The following is a 17,505-nucleotide window of genomic DNA, read 5'->3' as shown; positions in this document are numbered from 1 at the left end:
GCAGCTCGAGTCAGGTGACGAGCGCGTTGAGCGCAGGCATCACCCAGCGGCTCAGGTTTCCCTTCGTCGTCGACGAAGAACACGAAAGAAAAAGGCGCGACATGAATAGACCCTTGGAACCTGAGATCAGCACTGGGTTTTGCCACGGCGCTGACAATACGCCACCCACCCTCGACTCCCAAGCGGTCGCTACTCGAACTCTCAAGCAACAGAAGATGAGAGCCGCCGCGGTCAAGTTGGAGCCCAAGAAGCTCTCACCTTTCCTCAAAGACGCTACTCCAACTGCTTCTTTCTCAGGACTTCCTCCCGAGGTGCTTTATGAGGTATCATCTTGCCTTCGCGTTCCTTGACACATAGCCTGACCCGCCTACCTTGCAGATATTCAACCACTGCGACCCCGCGTCCCTCGTCCTCCTAACGAAAACGTCCATCGTCTTGCGCGACATGCTAATGGAGAGCTCTCAGAGCATAATCAGATTGTGGAAGGAGCGGTACACCGCTTGCACGGGGTACGAGCTGCCGCCCGCGGCGGTTGATATCTCGATCCCCAGACTCGCCTGCTTGATCGTGGATGAGTCCTGCTCTGTGCGTCCAGTACTGCGCGCGCCATATACGCTCCTTACACTCCTCTTCCTCTCTAGCTCTGCAACGCGTATCCCGGGCCGGAGAGCAAGAAGGCGCCCATCATCATCTGGAACGCGCGCATACGGTGCTGCAAGGCGTGCCTCTACGGAAGGTGTGTTCTGACGGTCGACATGATCATGCATTCCACCGACGGCCTCAGTATCTCCCACCGCCGCCCTCCAGTACCTCCCACCGCCGCCCTCCAATACCTCCGTCTGTCAACCTGATCACCCCTTTCAACCCCACCGCACACCTCCCTTTCAACCCCACCGTACACCCCACTAACCCCCCTCCCAGCGACCGCCTCATCTACGAGGAGAACCTGACTACATTTAAAGCCATCCGCGACGTCCGCCGCCTCCTCGGGCCCGCCGGGTTCCGGCCGCATGACCTGTTCCCGGGCTTGTCTGCTTCGAGTGCGTGCACGAGTTCTGTTTTTCATCTCTTGACGATCTCTTGTGCCTGAGTTTCCTTTCCTTTGTTGTTTGAGTTGCTCGAGTTCATCTTTCGCTTGAGTTCATCTGTCGCTTGAGTCTTTTTTCGTTGCCCGAATTTTTTCGATCACCTCAGCTCGCACCCCTTCTCACCTCACCCGCCCGCTCCCCTTCTCATCGCACCTAGTACTTACCCGCTCCGCAGACGGCATCTACCAGCTCTTCATGCTCGAGCCGGTCGAGAGGTTCGTCAGGGATTACGAGAGGTTTGTCGAGGACGACGAGAGATTCGTGAAAGACGGCGAGAGGTTCGTCAAGGACGACGAGCAGGAGTGCACGGTCAAGACGAAAGACGAGAAGACCAACTCAAAAGAAGAGAAGACCAACTCAAAAGAAGAGAAGACCAAAACAAAAGAAGAGAAGACCAAGTCGAACGAGGAGAAGTCCAACACGAAAGAGGAGCAGACCAAGACGAAAGAGGAGACCAAGACGAAAGAAGAGAAGACCAAGACGAGCGAAGAGAAGACCAAGACGAAAGAAGAAAGAAGAGAAGACCAAAACGAAAGAAGAGGAGACCAACTCGAAAGAAGAAGAGACCAAAACGAAAGAGGCGAAGACCAGAACGAAAGAGGCGAAAAAAGCGTGGGTAGCGCGCAAGGCGGCGGAGTTTGCAAAGATCAGGAAGGTGCGTGGGGTGTTTCTGTGGTTCGACGGGCGTGGCGAGGAGCTTGGATCGAGTGTGGCGAGGAGCTGCGATCGAGCGCGCATCGCTCAACCCATCACCTTTCCGCGGGCAGTTGAGTCGTGGTCTCGCCGTCTCGCTAGCCATGGAAGCCTATACTCGCCAGCCGTACGTGACAACACCATACTCACCACCCTTCTCCCCCTCCCCTCCAGCACGCCCATATCTGCAAGCAGTGGGAGGCGAAGATCCAAGCGCAGCAGAAAGCGAAGGAGAAGGCGGTGCGCAGGGACAGGTTGGAGGGGTGAGTCCCTCATACTAACGCCGAGTGCTCCATACCTCGTGCTTATGTGCGTCCCTCAGGATACTACAACACCTTAATGTGCTTGGAATGGAAGCGGAGGTGCACCAATCGGCGAATTGGGATGCTTTCAGGGCGCACGCAATCGTAACTGAGCCAAAGGAGCTCACGGAGGAAGGTGAGTCGACCTTCCACTTGCGATTTTGCAACATGTCTTCCTAACTATTACGGAAATGCTAACTTTCCATCGCTCAGCCTGGAACCACATCCGTGTCCCCTTACTCCAGTTCGTCAACGACCTTCGCGAGACACGCCTCGCGCACGAGCGGCGCGAGATCATCCGCCAGCGATACAACACGCTCGAGAAGGTCTACAACACATACCTGGACGAGCAGACGGGCCCGGAGCGCTACAACGCGTCCCTCAACCGCTTCGAAGGGACCGCGGCGCGCTACCTGCTGCCCCAAATCGGCGACCTAATCACGTTTCGGGAGGTCGTGGACCTCATCGAGGGCACGCCCGTCGAGCAGCCGCTCACGGAGGACCAGATACGCGCTCTGATCGACCAGCTCACGCGCACGCCCATCGACGCACTGGGCCAGACGCGCTTCCGGGCGTGGCGCGCGGGGTGCGAAAGGGAGCTGGCAGCGCTGCTCAGTGCGGCGGACCCGGCGCGAACGGCGGCGGACCTTAGACTCCACCTCGCGGCGACGCTGTTCTCGCGCGTGGACGATGTCCGGACGCGGCTGCAGTACCCCGCCGTCCTCGGCGCGCGCCCGGGCGCGGACTGCCGCGACGGGTGCCCAACACCGCGCCGCGCGCCCGCCAAAGCGGACACCATGCCGCCGGCGCAGGTCCTTGCCCGGACCGCGTGGTCGGCGGCGGCGTTCACGGTCGAGCTCGCGCGGCTGCGGCTAGCGGAGCAGGTCGTCAGCCTCGCGGGGCTCGATCCGCGCACGGCGACTCCGGCGGCGATGGACGCGCGCGGGGCGTGGGTCGCGCTCAAGAGCGAGATGGACGGCAGCGGGGGCACATATCGGGCGATGATGTGGCGGTATGCGGTGGTGAGTCGGCGTGGCCGGCTTGCTTGCTCGGCGTGGACTGATGATTCTCTCTCCAGCTCAACTACGACGGGCCCGGTCTCCGGTCTCCCGAGGATGTGAGGAGGGCCAAGTTCGTGCTGCTGTCGGACGAGGATGCGGCGCAGGCGCACGCACAAGCGGCGCATGCGTGGGCGGGTCAGGGATATGCAGACCTCCCCAGGCCACATAAGTATTAGAGGGGCAAGTCGCGCAAGCGGGGTGTCTTGTAGGATGTATACGCACTTTCTCTGGCGCGGATGTCTAACGGGAGGAAGGATCCTTGTGCAAAATCTATCATGTACAGCGAAGCAGACGTAGCCATCTTTCAGCACGCTGGCGGTCAGAGACTTAATTTGTGCTAGGAATCAAGCTACTCCAAATGTACTGGCAACGCAAAATGGCACGCCAATTAGATACGGACACGTCTATACGCCATCGAAAAGGTACGTGGATGACACCCGACGCTTGCCCTAGATCCTTTTGCTGCTTATTAGGCTAGGAAGGGTTGAGAACCCATCGGACCAAGGTTCATCCCACTGTCGCGACCCTTCTCGCGAGCCAGCACAGTCTCCTTCTCCGATAGCAGTACGAGATCCACCTGCCAGTCAGCATCGTCGCAGGCAAGCTGTAAAATCGCGAGACGCGCCCGTCAGTTCGGGAGACGACCAAGAAAAGCAGCAACAAACATACCACTGCATCTCTCCACGTCATCGATTCAGAGTCCCTGCCATTCTTCCTGTTGATCGGATTGCCCACGAACGCGTACCACGCATCCCGCCTGTTCATGTCTGCTTGGGTCGCCGTCCTTGGATCCAGCCCCGCTAGCTCGACGACCTTCTCGGCGAGGCGCAGTCGGGTAGGATCGACCTTAAACTCCTTCGCCGACCACGCGCGCTGCCGCACGACGTCCTCCGGTCGCACATCCCTCACCGATCGCTTCTTCCTGGACAGCATCGCTGGGCGATGGCCGAGCACCTCGGGATACAAGAACCTCCGCCGCTGGTGCACGCTTGAGAACACGGTCGCCGCGAGATGGAGGTCTGCCGACGTCGCCGGCGGCGTGCGTCGTGGATCCGCTTGGTTCAGCAGATCGACCAGCGCGGTCTCGCACCCGGTGAGCCACGTATCGAAATGCGTCTGAGCGACCTTGTTGATCAGCGCGCGCATGTTGGCCTCGGTGAGAGTCTTCGATACAGGTGTGCTCTCGATGCGGGCCGTGACTTCCGGGAACCTCACCAGGTCGCCGATGCCGAGGTGAGCCCAGCGATCCGGGGTCATCTCCAGACGCGCTTCACCGGGCAGTGACACCGTCTTTCTGCGTAGGTAGTCCTCGTAAACCCGACCGAGCATGTAGTATCGGTCAGATATGACCTTTCGCCTCTTCTCCGACCTTCGCTCATCCCGAAGGCTGCGCACGAACTCGAGCAAAGGCTTGCGAATGTCTCTCCAGCCTAGATTGACAAGCGTTTATAGGTGAGCATCACAACTCACGAACGGATGGAAGCGGACAAAAATGCGCACCTTGTTCCGTCAGCGGCGCCGAGCTCCACACGAGCGAGTGGTAGATGAAGCGCTCCCAGTTGCGCGCGGGCCTCACCTCGCTAGCAAGCCCGAGTTCCTCCAACCGTTCAAGGATGCTAAGACATGCTCAGTGGACGACCGCTTATCACAGTCTGATTGACTCACGCTTCGCGCCTATCCTCCCTCAGCTGCTCGCGCGATGCATTGTACTTCACCATGATATTCCTCTCCCATTGTTCGCACGCCAGGGCATGCTATGGGAAAACAATGCGTCAGCGATGATCGTCACAACCTGGAGTGACGTTCCACATACCTTTCTGATAGCTTCGAACTTTGCAGCCTTAGCGGTGATCCAGGCTTTTGTGTCTTCGAGTGGCCGATCCACATAATCCCTCTCGTATTCTCTGACGAAGTCTCCAATCGGCGCTGTGGTGTACAGCCGATGAGGACTATCTGAGAATAACAGTTGAGCACAGCGGTGAGGAAACTGCGCCTGGAGCGTTCCGCACACAGGACAGAGTGGACCACGCACCTACTAACGCAAAGGCAGGGAAGCTCGGGAACATGTTTCGAGGTGGAAATCACACCCGGGAAGGCTGCGCACGTCGCACAGGTTCTTAAAGATGGCCAGCGCATCTTCATGGACAACATGCCCGCTAAATTGGTCCTAGATCAGATTTTGTCCGTGAAAACCCTCAGATCAACGCACTTTTCCGATGGTAGGCAATCCTCGCAGCACCGTAAACGCGCGCTGTATATGATTCTCAACTTCCCGTCTTCTGGGTAGGCGTGGCAGAACTGTCATCAAGGGCGACGTGAGTGTGAGCTCGAAGTGATCAAGAGGCGGACCTCAACGCACTGAGCAAGTATAGTCGTTGATCAGGACGGCGAGCTGCGGGACCGGCAAGTCTTCGGATGCCGGTGGCAGTTCGTGGCCGGTGGACGCGGTGTAAACCTCCTTCCACAATGTGCTTGAGGAGCGGTCTAGTAGCGTGTTATGCAAGGCCTTCGAAGTCTTGGTGAGATGTACAAGGGATAGTGCATCACAATGGCTGAATATCTGCGAGGGAAGCTATAAGAGCTGGTACGTGATCACGAAGGGTAAAGGGGTACCTCATACAGCACGTCGAGAGGCATTTGCTGGAAAGCGGCAGCAGACGCAGACATATCGAGCTTCCTTCCAGGTTTTCTGTCTTCGCCGACGATGCTCTTCCTTGTCCTCTGACGCTTGCGCGACGGGGTCAGTGGCGTGGCGGGTGCTTGCGAGTGGCGACTGTCATGCGCGTTGCCTTGCTTGTCACGCCTGGCAGCAGCATTCTTTAGTCTCAACGACCGTCTCATGGCGCCTGGTAGAGGGATGGATGGCGAAGACAAGAGATGTTTGATGGTTGCGGTCAAGCGTCAACGGTCAACGCGCTCATCACCTGACTCGGGCGTGGCCCCAACGCCACGTAAAATCGGCAAATTCCGACTCGACTGTTCGAAATCTTCTTTTCCTTCCCGGACACAGCAGTCCGCGTGTTAGATGCGCTGAGCCGGGCATATAGCGAGCATTTATTTGGTGGCCTTGTGTTTTGCAAAGGCTCAGTGCAGTACATCGACTCCCTAGAAGTAGCTCAATTTGCTACGCTCAGTGTACAATGAGAATTCAGCAGTACAGAAGTCACCAATCATCGTCGTCTATGATCAGTATCAACCGCCCTCCACACTTAGCTACCTCCGCCTCTTCCTCCTTCCAGATCGTTGGGATGAAGACATGTCCCTCGAACGCGCCCATCTGCGTGCGCTGCGCCCGCGCCAGCGCACTGTCCTCGTCCGAGACAAGCACGAAGTCAGCGGTCAGTCTGCTTTGCATCACCTAGCGGCAGATCCCCATCGTCAGTACAAGCACCATGATATACGATCCTGACTCAACGCACCGTTCTCCGCCACGTCATGGCAATTGCGTCCTTGTGGTTGTGCGTAGCGCATTCCGCGGGCGTAAACCAGGCGTCGCGCGCGTCCATATCCTCGGGTGTCGCCGTCCCGGGGTCCAATCCCGCCAAAGTCACCAGCCGCGCGGTCGTGTCCCTCAGATCGGCACTGAACAAGCGCGCGGACCATGCCCAGTGGCCAACCATGTGCTGCGGGTCGTCGAAGTTTGCCGCCGACCAGAGCTGCGGGGTGCGCGCGAGCAGCTCGGGGTACCAGCAGGGCTTGTCGCGTCGCCACCAGAACACGGTCGCGGCGAGTGTGAGGTCCGCGGCGCTTGCCGGACGCTTGCGCTCCGTGCCTGTCCTCTGCGCTCGCGCAGCCGCCGCAGCGTCAAGCTTTGCGATGAGCGCGTTCTCGCACGCCTCTCGCCACTCGGTAAATCGCCGCGTCTGTGCGAGTTGGTCGATGAGCTCCCGCAGGTCTTCACCCAAGAGCTCCAGCTCGAGCGGTGTGCCTTCGATGACTTCGGCCACTTCCTTCCATGTCACCAAATCTCCGATTCGCGGGAGGCCTCGAGCCTCGCGCGAGCCGCTGCTGATGAAGCTGCCCACAAATTCATCGTAGACCTTCTTGAGCGAAAGATACCGCTCTTCAAGGATCCTGCGCCTCTCCGAGCGCACACTATCCTCCCACATCTTCTGCACCCACTCGAGCAGCCGGTCGCGGTCCTGGACCCATTCTGAAAAAAGGGAAGAAAAGCTCGGTCAGCGCGACAGTACACAATGAAGGGAATACGTCCCGACGCACCTTCGTCTGTGAGCGGCTTCGCTTTCGAGACGAAGGGATCCCTCGCAAATAGCAAGGTAGCGTAGCACACTTCCGTTACCTCTGGCGAAGTCAGATTGCTCAACCTCTTCACGATTCTACAGATAGTCATGCGTTCAATCGAGATCATCTTGCAAGATCGAGACGAGGAGGCTGGCGTACTCTTCAAACCTCGCGTCCCGTATTTCTTGTTTCCTCGCCGACCTTTTCTTCTTCTCTGCAGACTCCCATTTCTTGCAGACTTTGGCATGCTGAAGAGCAGCATAAGCACCATCAGCGCCGAACCACACACCATGACGCACCTCGAGTATAACCTCATGTTCAGCCACCTTCTGTAGAAACCACGCCTTCTTATCCTCGACAGGCTTGCCGTTGGTCTCCTCCTCAAAATCCTTCGACAGCTGCTCGATCTTCACACGTGCATATGAGTTATAAGGACTAGGAGTGCGATCTGCAGGGGCCAATTTGAGCAATGAACGACAGAAGAACAATGACGAAATGGATGGTGCCTAGCGCACTCACTTATCCGGCAACTGAGGAACAAGGTAGGTAGCGGGAATTCGGGCCCGAAGTAGTGCCGCACAGCGCGTACAATCTCGTACTCGTCCATGTCCTTCTCAGCTATGAAGTACCTCCTATAAAGCAATGTCATAAACCTCGGAGGACGGCAAAGCAGCATATGGTGCATACATACTTTTTGACATGGCACCGAGAGCAACTCCGCAAGCGCGCGGTCCAGAAGATGTATAGAGAGTCATGGATCTCATAGAACGTCGTCTCTTCTGTCAGCTCCCGATGGCAGTACTGGCGAGGGGAATTGTAGTTAGCGGCGGTGATATAACTGCTTGCATAGCGGACGACGCACATCACATGTTCTGTCGACTGCGAGCTCGAGGAACTGGGGTATAGTCAGGTCCTTTGGCGCCGGTGGGAGCCCGTGGTTCGTGGTGGCGTAGGACCGCTTCCAAATCCAGATCGACGAGCGGCTCATGAGGGTGCTTCTGAGGGCCTTTGAGGTGCGCGAGAGGTGAAGGAGAGATATAGGGTCCACGTAACCGAATACCTAGAAGTACAAAGAGACAGCATCAGGCGGGGCCATGTAGTCGGACGATGGCGAGACTCACCTCGAAGAGCACGTCGAGAGGCAGTGCGTTCAGAATGCAGATGGCTGCATAGCGAGGTGAGATCGGTCGTGAACCTGCCCCTTCGTCCAAGGTCTTCGCTCGCGCCGGCATGTTGTCCGCGAGGCGGTCGAGTGGCGTACCGGTAGCCTGGTGGCTGATAGGGCTTTCGGAATGCGCCAATGCTCCGTGTGCAGAAAGTCGAGGAGAGGAAGGACATTGAGCAGATAGTCTCATGATGCAGCCCTATAGTACGAGATGATGGTCGTGGTCCAAAGCTAAGACATCGGCAATTTCATTGCGTGATGGCTACGGTCAACGTGTTAGTCACCTGATCGCGGCGACGGCATGGCATCATTGTCGCCACGTGGACCAAGGGCCTTGTCCTCTTTGCCTCGTTCTCCTCACATTCCCCACGAAGCCGGTCGAGTTCAAAGTAGCGCTAATCGATCCGAGCGCAAAGAAGAATGGCAGTATCAGACGTTGATGCCGAAGAAGGTTGTCTTAAGACAGAGAGGCCGCGCGCATTGACCACGTCTGGGGAATGACAGCCGCCGGGTACGCTGAGCGGCGATATGCATTCTGAGTCCGAGACGCGGGCGTTACGAGCGAGTGCTCGTACTCGGACGCGACTGAGCTGCACATTCCGAGGTCAAGGGCTCCCTTCTTGACGCCATTTCGTTCGTGATCAGGCAGTGGATTGGAAAGACGTGTAAACGAGCAAAATACTCCAGGCGTGTCTTTGTCTCGCGCGACACGACGCGCCGGACCGACGTTGTCTATAGGAAGACTTGACAGAATACGCGCTCGCCGCTGCGTCGCTTCGGCCATCGCCCGTGCGTCTCGCGCATCCTTGGAGCAGATTCATAAGCAGTAGCCACCTTTTGCTCAGAGTCATTTCGGGTAGAAGGTGCATGACACCGATATCACAGGATGCTGCATAAATAATGGCAATCAGTACGCGGCAATGAGCGAGAGGGCGCCTGACGCTTGGAAAAACGATCCACATGAGACGCTGCCGAGGGCGCATGCCAGTACAATCTGGCATTTGAGTGCACGAGAAGTGACGGATAGTCTGGTGGTGCGTGCCGGGTAGTGCAGATGTAAGTCAAGATAATAGAGGCCTCTCTTCGGCAGGAAGGGTCAGAGAGGACGAGCGAAGAACGTGGGCGTACCATCGAGCTGCTCCTTGGGATGGTGCGCAAATATCAGTCAAGATATCACGCGAGCTTGTATCTGCTGTGTACGCGGCAGGTCGGGCAAGAGGATTAGATGGCCGTTTTAAGGGTCAATGGTGTGTTTAGCTTGTCGGTGCTTCAGATCGCCTTTGAACGGGTCAGGCCGTGCACTGCCAAGTCCGCCACCCCTCCACTCAGGATCATACACAGCCGCTGCCAACGCAAACAGCGCCGAAAGGCGCCTTGTCATCGAGCAGCGGCAAGCGCAGGGGGAGGATACCGTCCGATTTTCCCCCCACAGAAGCGGTGATGGGAAGACCGGCCAATGACTTCGTGTGCGCGACCGACGAAGAGCCAGCACTATCCCTGCGAACTAATTCTGCGCGGAGACGTGGCGCGTCCCGTACGTCGAGGAGCTAGTGGAAAGACGTGGCGCAGCGCCTGATGCGTTGAGAATTGAATGAGTCGAGCGCGGGGTCGAGGTCATGTCATGTCGATGCTGCCATTCGTCGTCGCGGCGAAGGTTGAAATTATGCCCGTCGACTATGAAGATCCGGTAAATGACGCCCGCCGAGGATGTCGAACGACGAGACGACGAGTCCCTGGCCTCGAGGACATGGACACGGGCGACACAGTGTGCGCAAGCAGCCGGCTTGCTCGTCCCGCGACGGAGGTCTCGCGCGAGATGCAGGCGCCTTTTGAGGTCGTGGGGTCGGCCAAAGGCTGAGGGCATGGGTTCTAGTCGCTACGCGATCGGGACGGTCGGCGGGGTACAACTTCGCGTGCACGCCAGAACGCATCTGAGGCATAATCGAGGGTGGTGCATGTTATCCAGGCCAGAGGGAGGACGCGCAGCTTCGAAAGGATTAGTGAGGAAGGATTATTCAGGAGGCAGAGCGGCGCACCTTACGGTTACAACCGAGCGAATGAGGGAACAGCGCGCGAGATGATAGCGGCGGCGAATGCAGCGGGGAAAGAGGGCAGAAGGAATAAGACACTTGTTTGGGACGATGATCTTGAGCAGCTCGTCCATGTTCGATGTCGCCGTGAGGCTGGATGCGTCTGACGGTGGAAGGCGATCATATTGGAACCGCCTGCCTTGGCCTTAACTTGCAGCGAGGGATGGAAGATTCAGAGGGGAGATTTGAATATTTCACTAGCCGTGATGGACATCCACAAAGACTAGTGCTACAACCTCAGTATATGTCCATAGAACACGATCGACTGACGCACCACGCTTTCGCTCATGCCTTCCGTTCGGTTCCTTTCTATGAGTGACATCTGAGAACCACAGTCCACGGTCCCCGACGCACGATCATATCCTTTTCGCGATACAGACGCAGCTGCGTATGAAGCCACAGCGGGGTAAGGGAACAAGATGCGATCTCCGCCTTCTGATCGCGACGCCCGCGATGCCAACCAAGTTCAAACAAACCCACGCACTGATCAGGTGACCACGTTCACCATGTGGCGTAAGACCAAGCGACTCCGCAACTTGAATCGCAACCACCACCTCGCACACCGCGCAATGAGACGATCCGCACGACTTGCTTCTCGGAAGAACCCGGCTCGCCTTCAAAGCGCGTACGGTCACAAGGCTCCCGATACACCACTTAGCCGCGAGTTAACGCGGCCGGTCAATCCTCCGCCGCGCAAGCGGCAAAAGTCCGACAATGAAGTCGAAGGCTCAACATCAGCATTGCACGAGTCCTTTCAGGCCTGCCCTTTGTACTCTCTACCTCTTGATGTGCTATACGAGGTATGCTGCATCGCGTCCTTCAACTTTCAAGCCAGCTCATACCTCATGCCCCTTGCAACACAGGTACTCAGCTATGTCGACCCCATCTCTCTCCTCAACCTATCCCGTACCTCAAATCTCCTGCGTACGACACTGCTCAGCTCGCCGGCCCGCTGGGTGTGGAGGACTAGCTACACCGCCTCGGACCACGATCTACCCCTGGCACCCGACGATGTGACCATCCCCCAATTCCTCAGCCTCCTTGTCGACAGAATATGCGATGTGCGTCGCTACCGAGACCCTTGCAGAGCTTTTAACACTGATGAACACCCCTTCACCAGTTCTGCCACGCAACTTTGGGCCCGGACGACCGGATGGTGAGATTTTGGGCCGCGCGCCTGCGGAGCTGTACGAACTGTCTATATGATACGTAAGTGCATGCTCGTCGGCTCTCATAGAACGTTTGCTCACGATCTGACAGCGATCACATCGTCCGCGAAAAGGAGTTGGGTATCTTCCCCATCGTCAGGGATGTCCGCCGGTATTTTGGCGCAGCACATCCTCTCCGCAAGTTGCTCCTGGCATCCGAAGGTCCGTTCCGCCTCGGTTCCTCACATTCCCTGTCTCGCTAATCCTTTATTTTGCGTCGAATCCTACCCAGACCATTACAGTTTCGATGTCAAGTATTCGCGCGTGACGATCGAGCGCCTGGCGGAGGTGTTCAAGCGCGAGAATAGGCGTAAGCTTATGGCGGACAAGAAAGAGTGGCTCAAGCAGAGGGAGGCCGAACACGCAAAAATCGTAGAGGTATGTGCGGCGTATCAGTCATCGGCGAATCGTCGAGTTGACGGCTACCTCCTGATTCACAGCACGCCGCACTTTGCAAAAAGTGGGAGGAGGGAGAGGAAGAGAAGAAGCGAAAGAGGAACTACGAAATACAGATGCAAAGGCTTGGACAGTGAGCTCCCCTTGCATTTGTCGACGGCGCGATGATTTACGCTACACCTTTCTCCAGGATCTTCGATCGATTGAAGAACTTCGGGTGGTACGAAGAAGCGAAGGAGCTTCACAGCCGGTATGAGCTGCGGTGCAATGACTTCATCGCGAAGCGTCAGCCCCTCACGGACGAAGGTGCGCCCTGCGGGTTGATGCGCGCCTGCGATCGCGATACTCACGATTATAAACCCTCCTTAGAATGGGCGGATAATCAGAACTCGGTGCTCCAGTACTTAACGGAACTCAAGGCCCGTCGGCAGACAGAGATCAGGCGCGAAACATTCAAAGAGCGATATCAACTACTCAAAGAAGTATATCATTCTTTTGGCCGCAGGCCTCGCAATAGCGATTACATCCGGCCGGGAGTCGGCGATCTGGTCACCTTCGAGGAGGTCAAGGACTTTGTGGAGGGCACGCCTGTCGACCAGAACCTCGAGCGGCAGGACTACTGCGACATGCTTGAAAGGATCGAGCCCGTCCGCTTCCCCAAGTGGCAAGCCGCATGTGAGGAAGCGCTTGTCGCCCTGCTCAACGCAAAGGACACGGATCGTGCGACGCCGGCGACTACCGCGGATCTCCGCACCGCGGCGGTGGTCTTCACGCACAAGGACCCCCACTACGTGGATGTCGAAGTCCTCCATTACCCGTTCATGCTGCAACGGCGCCCGCGGATGTACCCGTGCTATGCCGAGGATGACGACCCGCAGCGGCTCGTGGGCCAGTGGGCGTGGTCCGCCGACCGCGTCTACGTCGAGCCCGCGCGCCTGCGCGTCGCGGAGCGTCTTGTCTCCCTCGCGGGCCTCGACCCGCGGACAGCGACCTACAGTGACATGCAGATGCGGAACCCGTGGTACGCCAATGCGCAGGACATGCAGGATCCCAAGGCGGGGCTACGCGTGAGGATGTGGGAGAAGGCGGTGCGTGATGGGCAGAGATCCGACGGAGCTGTCGACGCTGATGGGCTTCTTTTCAGACACAGTATGTTGAGCACGTGGATGAGTATGTGCTGCTCTCCGAAGAGGATAGGACGGTGGCTTGGCAGGTTCTCGCAAGCCCGACGGAGGTGTGCTGTGGGAAGGGCTATTTTGTGATTCCAGCAGCAATGAGGAAAGGAGTGGCACGGAAGCGGTAGCCTCTCTGGCGCTCGCGGTTTGTTGAGAAAAATATATGGTAGTGTATCTATACTGTATCTTTCATCGGGATGCTGTTGTTTTGAAGAACGACGTGCAGAATCAAACGCGACGCGAATGCGTACATTGCGAGTAGTAGTACGATGATCTGTATCTTCCGACCCACGTGCTGTTGGTACCGTCAGGTGACTCACACGTTGGTGACGTCCATCACTTACACTTTGACCGCGACCATCACATCGACTCGCACTCTATGAGAGAGTCTACGCAAATGGCTAACACTACAGACGCAAATTCGCGTGCGGATCGTGTTGTCGGCAAGTCAAGAGGCAGCACGACACCCAAGCAAGGGATAGGGCGAGAAATTTGTCCGCCGCGGCGCAAGCGCCGGGAGATAGGGGCAAGTGAAGGAGGGACAGCTTCAGAGCCGGAGCGTACTTCCTCCCTCCAGCAAATGCCCCCCGACATACTATTCGAGGTCAGTAGCCCGACTCCGTCCATCGACGCCGAACTGACCATCTGAACCTTCCAATTTCGTGCGCGTCGCTTCACAGATACTTGGTCATCTCGACCTGTTCTCTCTCTTCCATCTATCCCGCACCTCGAAAGATTTCCGCAATACTCTCATAAGCCGCTCGACAAGGGGAATCTGGAAGAAGTGCTACGCCGCCGCTCCGCGCGAGCTGCCACCCTTTCCGGAGGACGTGACCATACCGCAGTTCCTCAGCTTCATTGTCGACAATATTTGCGACGTACGTAGACCGCCAACGAGCTCCTTGCTTACTCGTCTCCTCGGCGCTCATATGCATCGCCCTCCCCAGTTCTGCCACGCGTCCGACCTGGAGGACCGCGACATCAGGCGCGCGTGGGCCGTTCGGGTCCGATGTTGCGAAAAGTGTATTCAAGAGAGGTGTGTTCTCGTCTCGGATGCTCCTAGACCGAGGGCCCTGTACTTATGAGTCGATAGCGCTCACGTCCTACATGGCGAGGCCGCGCTGCGCGAACTCAAGATCATCCGCGATATTCACCGCTATTTCGGCCGCGACTACCGCCTCGACAAGTTGTTCCCCACCCTCTCTCCAGGTCAGTAGGCTGCTCGCATACTCTCGGCACTCTGCGCGCTTATTCTCGTATGCTGTCTCGAGCTTACTCTCTTCTAGTTCGCCACCACAGCTTCGACGAATGGTTCCCGCGTGCGCCGATCGAGCGTTTGGCTGTCGAGTTCGAGCGAGACAACAAGCGCAAGCCGGTCGAAGTCAGGAAGCAATGGCTGGAGCGGAGGGCTGCCGAGCACATGAAAGTGCAGAAGGTACGATGAGGAGGTCGAAGCACAGGCGCAACGGAAAATTAACACGGGCACGCCTGCAGTACGCCCGTATATGCGAAGAATGGGAGCAGCAGACGCTGTGCAGGAAGATCGAGCGGGATAGACGGGTGCAGAGGGAAAGGCTGGACGAGTGCGTTTTGCTTCCTTCGTCTATCGTGGTTTGAGCCTCTAGTCTCCAATGCTAACCTGAACATCCGTGCAGGATATTGAGACGGCTTTCCGCGCTCGGATGGGGCAGCGAAGTACAGCACACCGGGAGCTGGCACTCCCTATCCCAACACCCCTTCGCTGCGAAAGCGGAGCCCTTGACCGAAGAAGGTGCGTCGTTGATATTGCGTTGCTTTACCTCGCTGCACTAACTTCGCGTATCCTGATCATGCAGACTGGCTCGAGAATCGCCAGGAACTGATACAGTTCACGCAAAAGCTGCGAGAAAGCCGGCTAGCGGTCGAGCGGCGCAAGACCATCGAAACGCGGTACCGTGAACTTAACGAGGTGTACAAGACGTATCTAGCCCGCATGACGCGCCGAGAGCAGTGGAGGCTCCCCGGCATTGGCGATCTGGTCTCCTGGCAGGAGGTCAGGGACTTTATCGAGGGAACGCCCGTCGGGGAAGAGATCACTCCGGCAGCTATGCGCGCGATGATCGACCAGCTCGCGCAATCGAAGTTCGCCGAGTGGAGGGCTTCGTGCGAGGATGCGCTGGTCCGGATGCTCAACGCGGAAGACACGACGCGCGCGCGCCCAGCGACCAAGGCAGACCTCAGACTCGCTGCAACCGTGTTCTGCCGAAAGCGCGACTACGGCGTCGCATGCTACCCCGAAGCACTGCATTCTCTCCGCCCAGGGTACTTCTCCCCGAGCGCAAAGATGGACGACCCTTATGTCATCGTGCGCCAGTACGCGTGGTCGGCGGAGGACGTCTGCGTGAAGGTGGACAAGCTGCGCGCTGCTGAAGAGGTGGTCAGGCTGGCGGGGCTGGATCCGCGGACGGCGACGCTAGAAGATATGGATGCGCGCGATTCGTGGTTCACGTGGGGGCGCGAGGTGCCCAAGGCGGGCGAGGTGCCCGACCGCAAGAAGGAAGTGGAGGTGCTGCCGTGGAGGAAAGCGGTGCGTTCTTCGTGCTCTGGCTGTTACCGACTATCGTGCTCACCATTCCTCTGGTAGATGAGTCAGAGCAAGGACGGGAAGAATATCGTACTGCTGTCGGAGCAGCAAACGGCGCCTATACGCCAATTGAGAGAGCGGATCTATTGGTATGAGGGCGGGTTGATGAAGTGGTCGGAACTCAATCGGAAGTCGAAACCGCGCAAGAAGCAAGGTCAGTCAGTCTGTAGCTAGTGTCTTACCTGTAGAAGTAATGTGTACAGACGGCACGTCTTACAGCTTCCAGAATCGAGGTCACGAACGTCGGTGGACCTCATTCGTGTTGATATCGCATAAGCCACGAGGAGTCAGAGCGCCCTTTTAGATGTCATCTTGCTTGATATCAGCTGAGGTGAACTTGGACGTGTGGTAGGGCCGGCGCAAGAGAATAAGGACCGTGTCTGCTTGCGTGTATTTGGGCTTATGGGTGCAGCGGACCAGCCATGTGTCACGGCGCGCGGTGGTCCTTCCTTCATCCCGCCCACCCCTCGGCCCTGTGGCAGTCTCCGCGACTCATCCCCAGCGCTCGCCAAGCTTTGGCTATGCGACGGACGGCAAAGGATCTACAAAAGCGGATGGAGGATCTGACGGAGGGAAAATGAGGAACTTGCGGGTGGTGCGTCGATCGCGCTCGGCTATACCGCGTCTACTGACTCTTAAGCCCTTCCAGATGGATGGTCTTCCTAGCTACCGCAGGACTTTCTTCCCCTCTCCCATCAATCTACAGCTAAGACATGGCTGCATGCAACCACGGACAAGATCGTCGCTTCGGGATGAAGGCAGCAATTTCAAGCTCATTCGCACCCGCTGCATCATCTCGTCCCCATCCGACCAAGCACACGAACGCGCGATGCAGAGACATTTTATAATAGTGAAGTGGATTCGCGGGATAACGAAGGTGCGTCTTACGCACTTCGACAATGAACTAGGCGCTGACTCTTCCAAAGCTCCTTCATAATCTCGTCGCCATCCTTCAGCTCCTCAATCTCCTCATGTGCTTCGTGGGCAAGCTGCGACAGTCTATCCTTCATGCCATGCCCAGCTGTCATACTGGTGTCTTCGAGCGGAAGTTGCGCTCTTATCTTCAACCGCCCGGGGCGAGATTCTGGATGTGCGCCATTCCCGCATTTGCATCCAGTGCACCGCAAAGACCATCTACAAGTTCGCGATCGGCACTCGCGGCCATTCGGCGGCTACATGTGCTACAACCGCAAGTTCGATTTCGACCCCGATAGCTGCTATTCACGCTTTTGGTGCTCAAACCTGCCCTCCGTAGTCCGCAATACCACCCTCTTCCTTTTGCGCGGCCGACCTCTGCCTTCTGCAAAGCCACCCTCAAACATCCTCAAGCACGCTCGCCGTCATCTGCGCCTCAGCCGTCCAGCGCCTATAATCTCGCTTACAACCCGCCGCCTTAGTCTCCTCATCTTCACCTCCCTGATGATCCGTCTCGAGCGGTGCGCCACTGTAGTGCGCTGCCGTC

General features: G+C 57.5%; 5 protein-coding genes across 5 annotated transcripts; 2 read left to right on the top strand and 3 right to left on the bottom strand.

The window, feature by feature from the left end:
- The first annotated feature begins 40 nt into the window (after positions 1-40).
- SCHCODRAFT_02559855 (uncharacterized protein) lies at positions 41-3,579 on the top strand. Its single transcript, XM_003034698.2, has 10 exons — positions 41-323; positions 379-585; positions 642-736; positions 922-1,040; positions 1,264-1,743; positions 1,856-1,908; positions 1,956-2,044; positions 2,104-2,219; positions 2,297-3,105; positions 3,162-3,579. The coding sequence occupies exons 1-10, from the start codon at positions 102-104 to the stop codon at positions 3,318-3,320; spliced, it is 2,349 nt and encodes a 782-aa protein (XP_003034744.1). The 5' UTR covers positions 41-101; the 3' UTR covers positions 3,321-3,579.
- On the bottom strand, positions 3,540-8,618 carry SCHCODRAFT_01344200 (uncharacterized protein; the record flags this gene model as incomplete). The annotated part of the gene is made up of 18 exons (XM_003035499.2): positions 3,540-4,574; positions 4,645-4,760; positions 4,810-4,898; positions 4,958-5,097; positions 5,177-5,199; positions 5,232-5,311; positions 5,354-5,395; positions 5,504-5,659; positions 5,758-5,990; positions 6,352-6,502; positions 6,564-7,297; positions 7,366-7,481; positions 7,546-7,634; positions 7,686-7,834; positions 7,906-8,018; positions 8,078-8,187; positions 8,249-8,446; positions 8,508-8,618. 18 exons carry the CDS (start codon positions 8,616-8,618, stop codon positions 3,652-3,654), a joined length of 3,573 nt encoding a protein of 1,190 aa, XP_003035545.1. The 3' UTR covers positions 3,540-3,651.
- A 340-nt stretch (positions 8,619-8,958) lies between these two features.
- Positions 8,959-9,697, bottom strand: SCHCODRAFT_02045079 (uncharacterized protein). Its single transcript, XM_050341603.1, has 2 exons — positions 9,680-9,697; positions 8,959-9,632 (listed from the first exon to the last, which is right to left on the bottom strand). The coding sequence occupies exon 2, from the start codon at positions 9,550-9,552 to the stop codon at positions 9,193-9,195; it is 360 nt and encodes a 119-aa protein (XP_050203236.1). The 5' UTR covers positions 9,553-9,632; positions 9,680-9,697; the 3' UTR covers positions 8,959-9,192.
- A 1,450-nt stretch (positions 9,698-11,147) lies between these two features.
- Positions 11,148-16,322, top strand: SCHCODRAFT_02559846 (uncharacterized protein; the record flags this gene model as incomplete). Its single annotated transcript, XM_003034699.2, has 18 exons — positions 11,148-11,441; positions 11,505-11,702; positions 11,762-11,850; positions 11,902-12,011; positions 12,082-12,227; positions 12,290-12,378; positions 12,436-12,551; positions 12,615-13,333; positions 13,443-13,479; positions 13,732-14,024; positions 14,101-14,298; positions 14,368-14,456; positions 14,514-14,629; positions 14,707-14,855; positions 14,915-15,003; positions 15,076-15,191; positions 15,256-15,986; positions 16,044-16,322. The coding sequence occupies 18 exons, from the start codon at positions 11,148-11,150 to the stop codon at positions 16,215-16,217; spliced, it is 3,753 nt and encodes a 1,250-aa protein (XP_003034745.2). The 3' UTR covers positions 16,218-16,322.
- A 181-nt stretch (positions 16,323-16,503) lies between these two features.
- On the bottom strand, positions 16,504-17,321 carry SCHCODRAFT_010302 (uncharacterized protein). Its single transcript, XM_003035500.1, has 3 exons — positions 16,970-17,321; positions 16,693-16,920; positions 16,504-16,638 (listed from the first exon to the last, which is right to left on the bottom strand). The coding sequence occupies exons 1-2, from the start codon at positions 17,069-17,071 to the stop codon at positions 16,750-16,752; spliced, it is 273 nt and encodes a 90-aa protein (XP_003035546.1). The 5' UTR covers positions 17,072-17,321; the 3' UTR covers positions 16,504-16,638; positions 16,693-16,749.
- Positions 17,322-17,505: the final 184 nt, after the last annotated feature.

The sequence above is a fragment of the Schizophyllum commune genome, assembly GCF_000143185.2.
Source record: "Schizophyllum commune H4-8 unplaced genomic scaffold SCHCOscaffold_1, whole genome shotgun sequence".
Lineage (NCBI taxonomy): Eukaryota > Fungi > Basidiomycota > Agaricomycetes > Agaricales > Schizophyllaceae > Schizophyllum > Schizophyllum commune.
This window is presented reverse-complemented; position numbering and strand designations above follow the sequence as displayed.

Bases quoted from the DNA above. Each gene is read 5' to 3' on its own strand.
- SCHCODRAFT_02559855 (XM_003034698.2), top strand. From the start codon at position 102: ATGAATAGACCCTTGGAACCTGAGATCAGCACTGGGTTTTGCCACGGC. The intron at 1,744-1,855 runs GTGCGTGGGGTG...TTCCGCGGGCAG, and splicing joins AGTTTGCAAAGATCAGGAAG to TTGAGTCGTGGTCTCGCCGT. The intron at 2,220-2,296 runs GTGAGTCGACCT...TCCATCGCTCAG, and splicing joins AAAGGAGCTCACGGAGGAAG to CCTGGAACCACATCCGTGTC.
- SCHCODRAFT_02045079 (XM_050341603.1), bottom strand. From the start codon at position 9,552: ATGCCAGATTGTACTGGCATGCGCCCTCGGCAGCGTCTCATGTGGATC.
- SCHCODRAFT_010302 (XM_003035500.1), bottom strand. From the start codon at position 17,071: ATGACAGCTGGGCATGGCATGAAGGATAGACTGTCGCAGCTTGCCCAC. The intron at 16,921-16,969 runs CTTTGGAAGAGT...CGTAAGACGCAC, and splicing joins GCGACGAGATTATGAAGGAG to CTTCGTTATCCCGCGAATCC.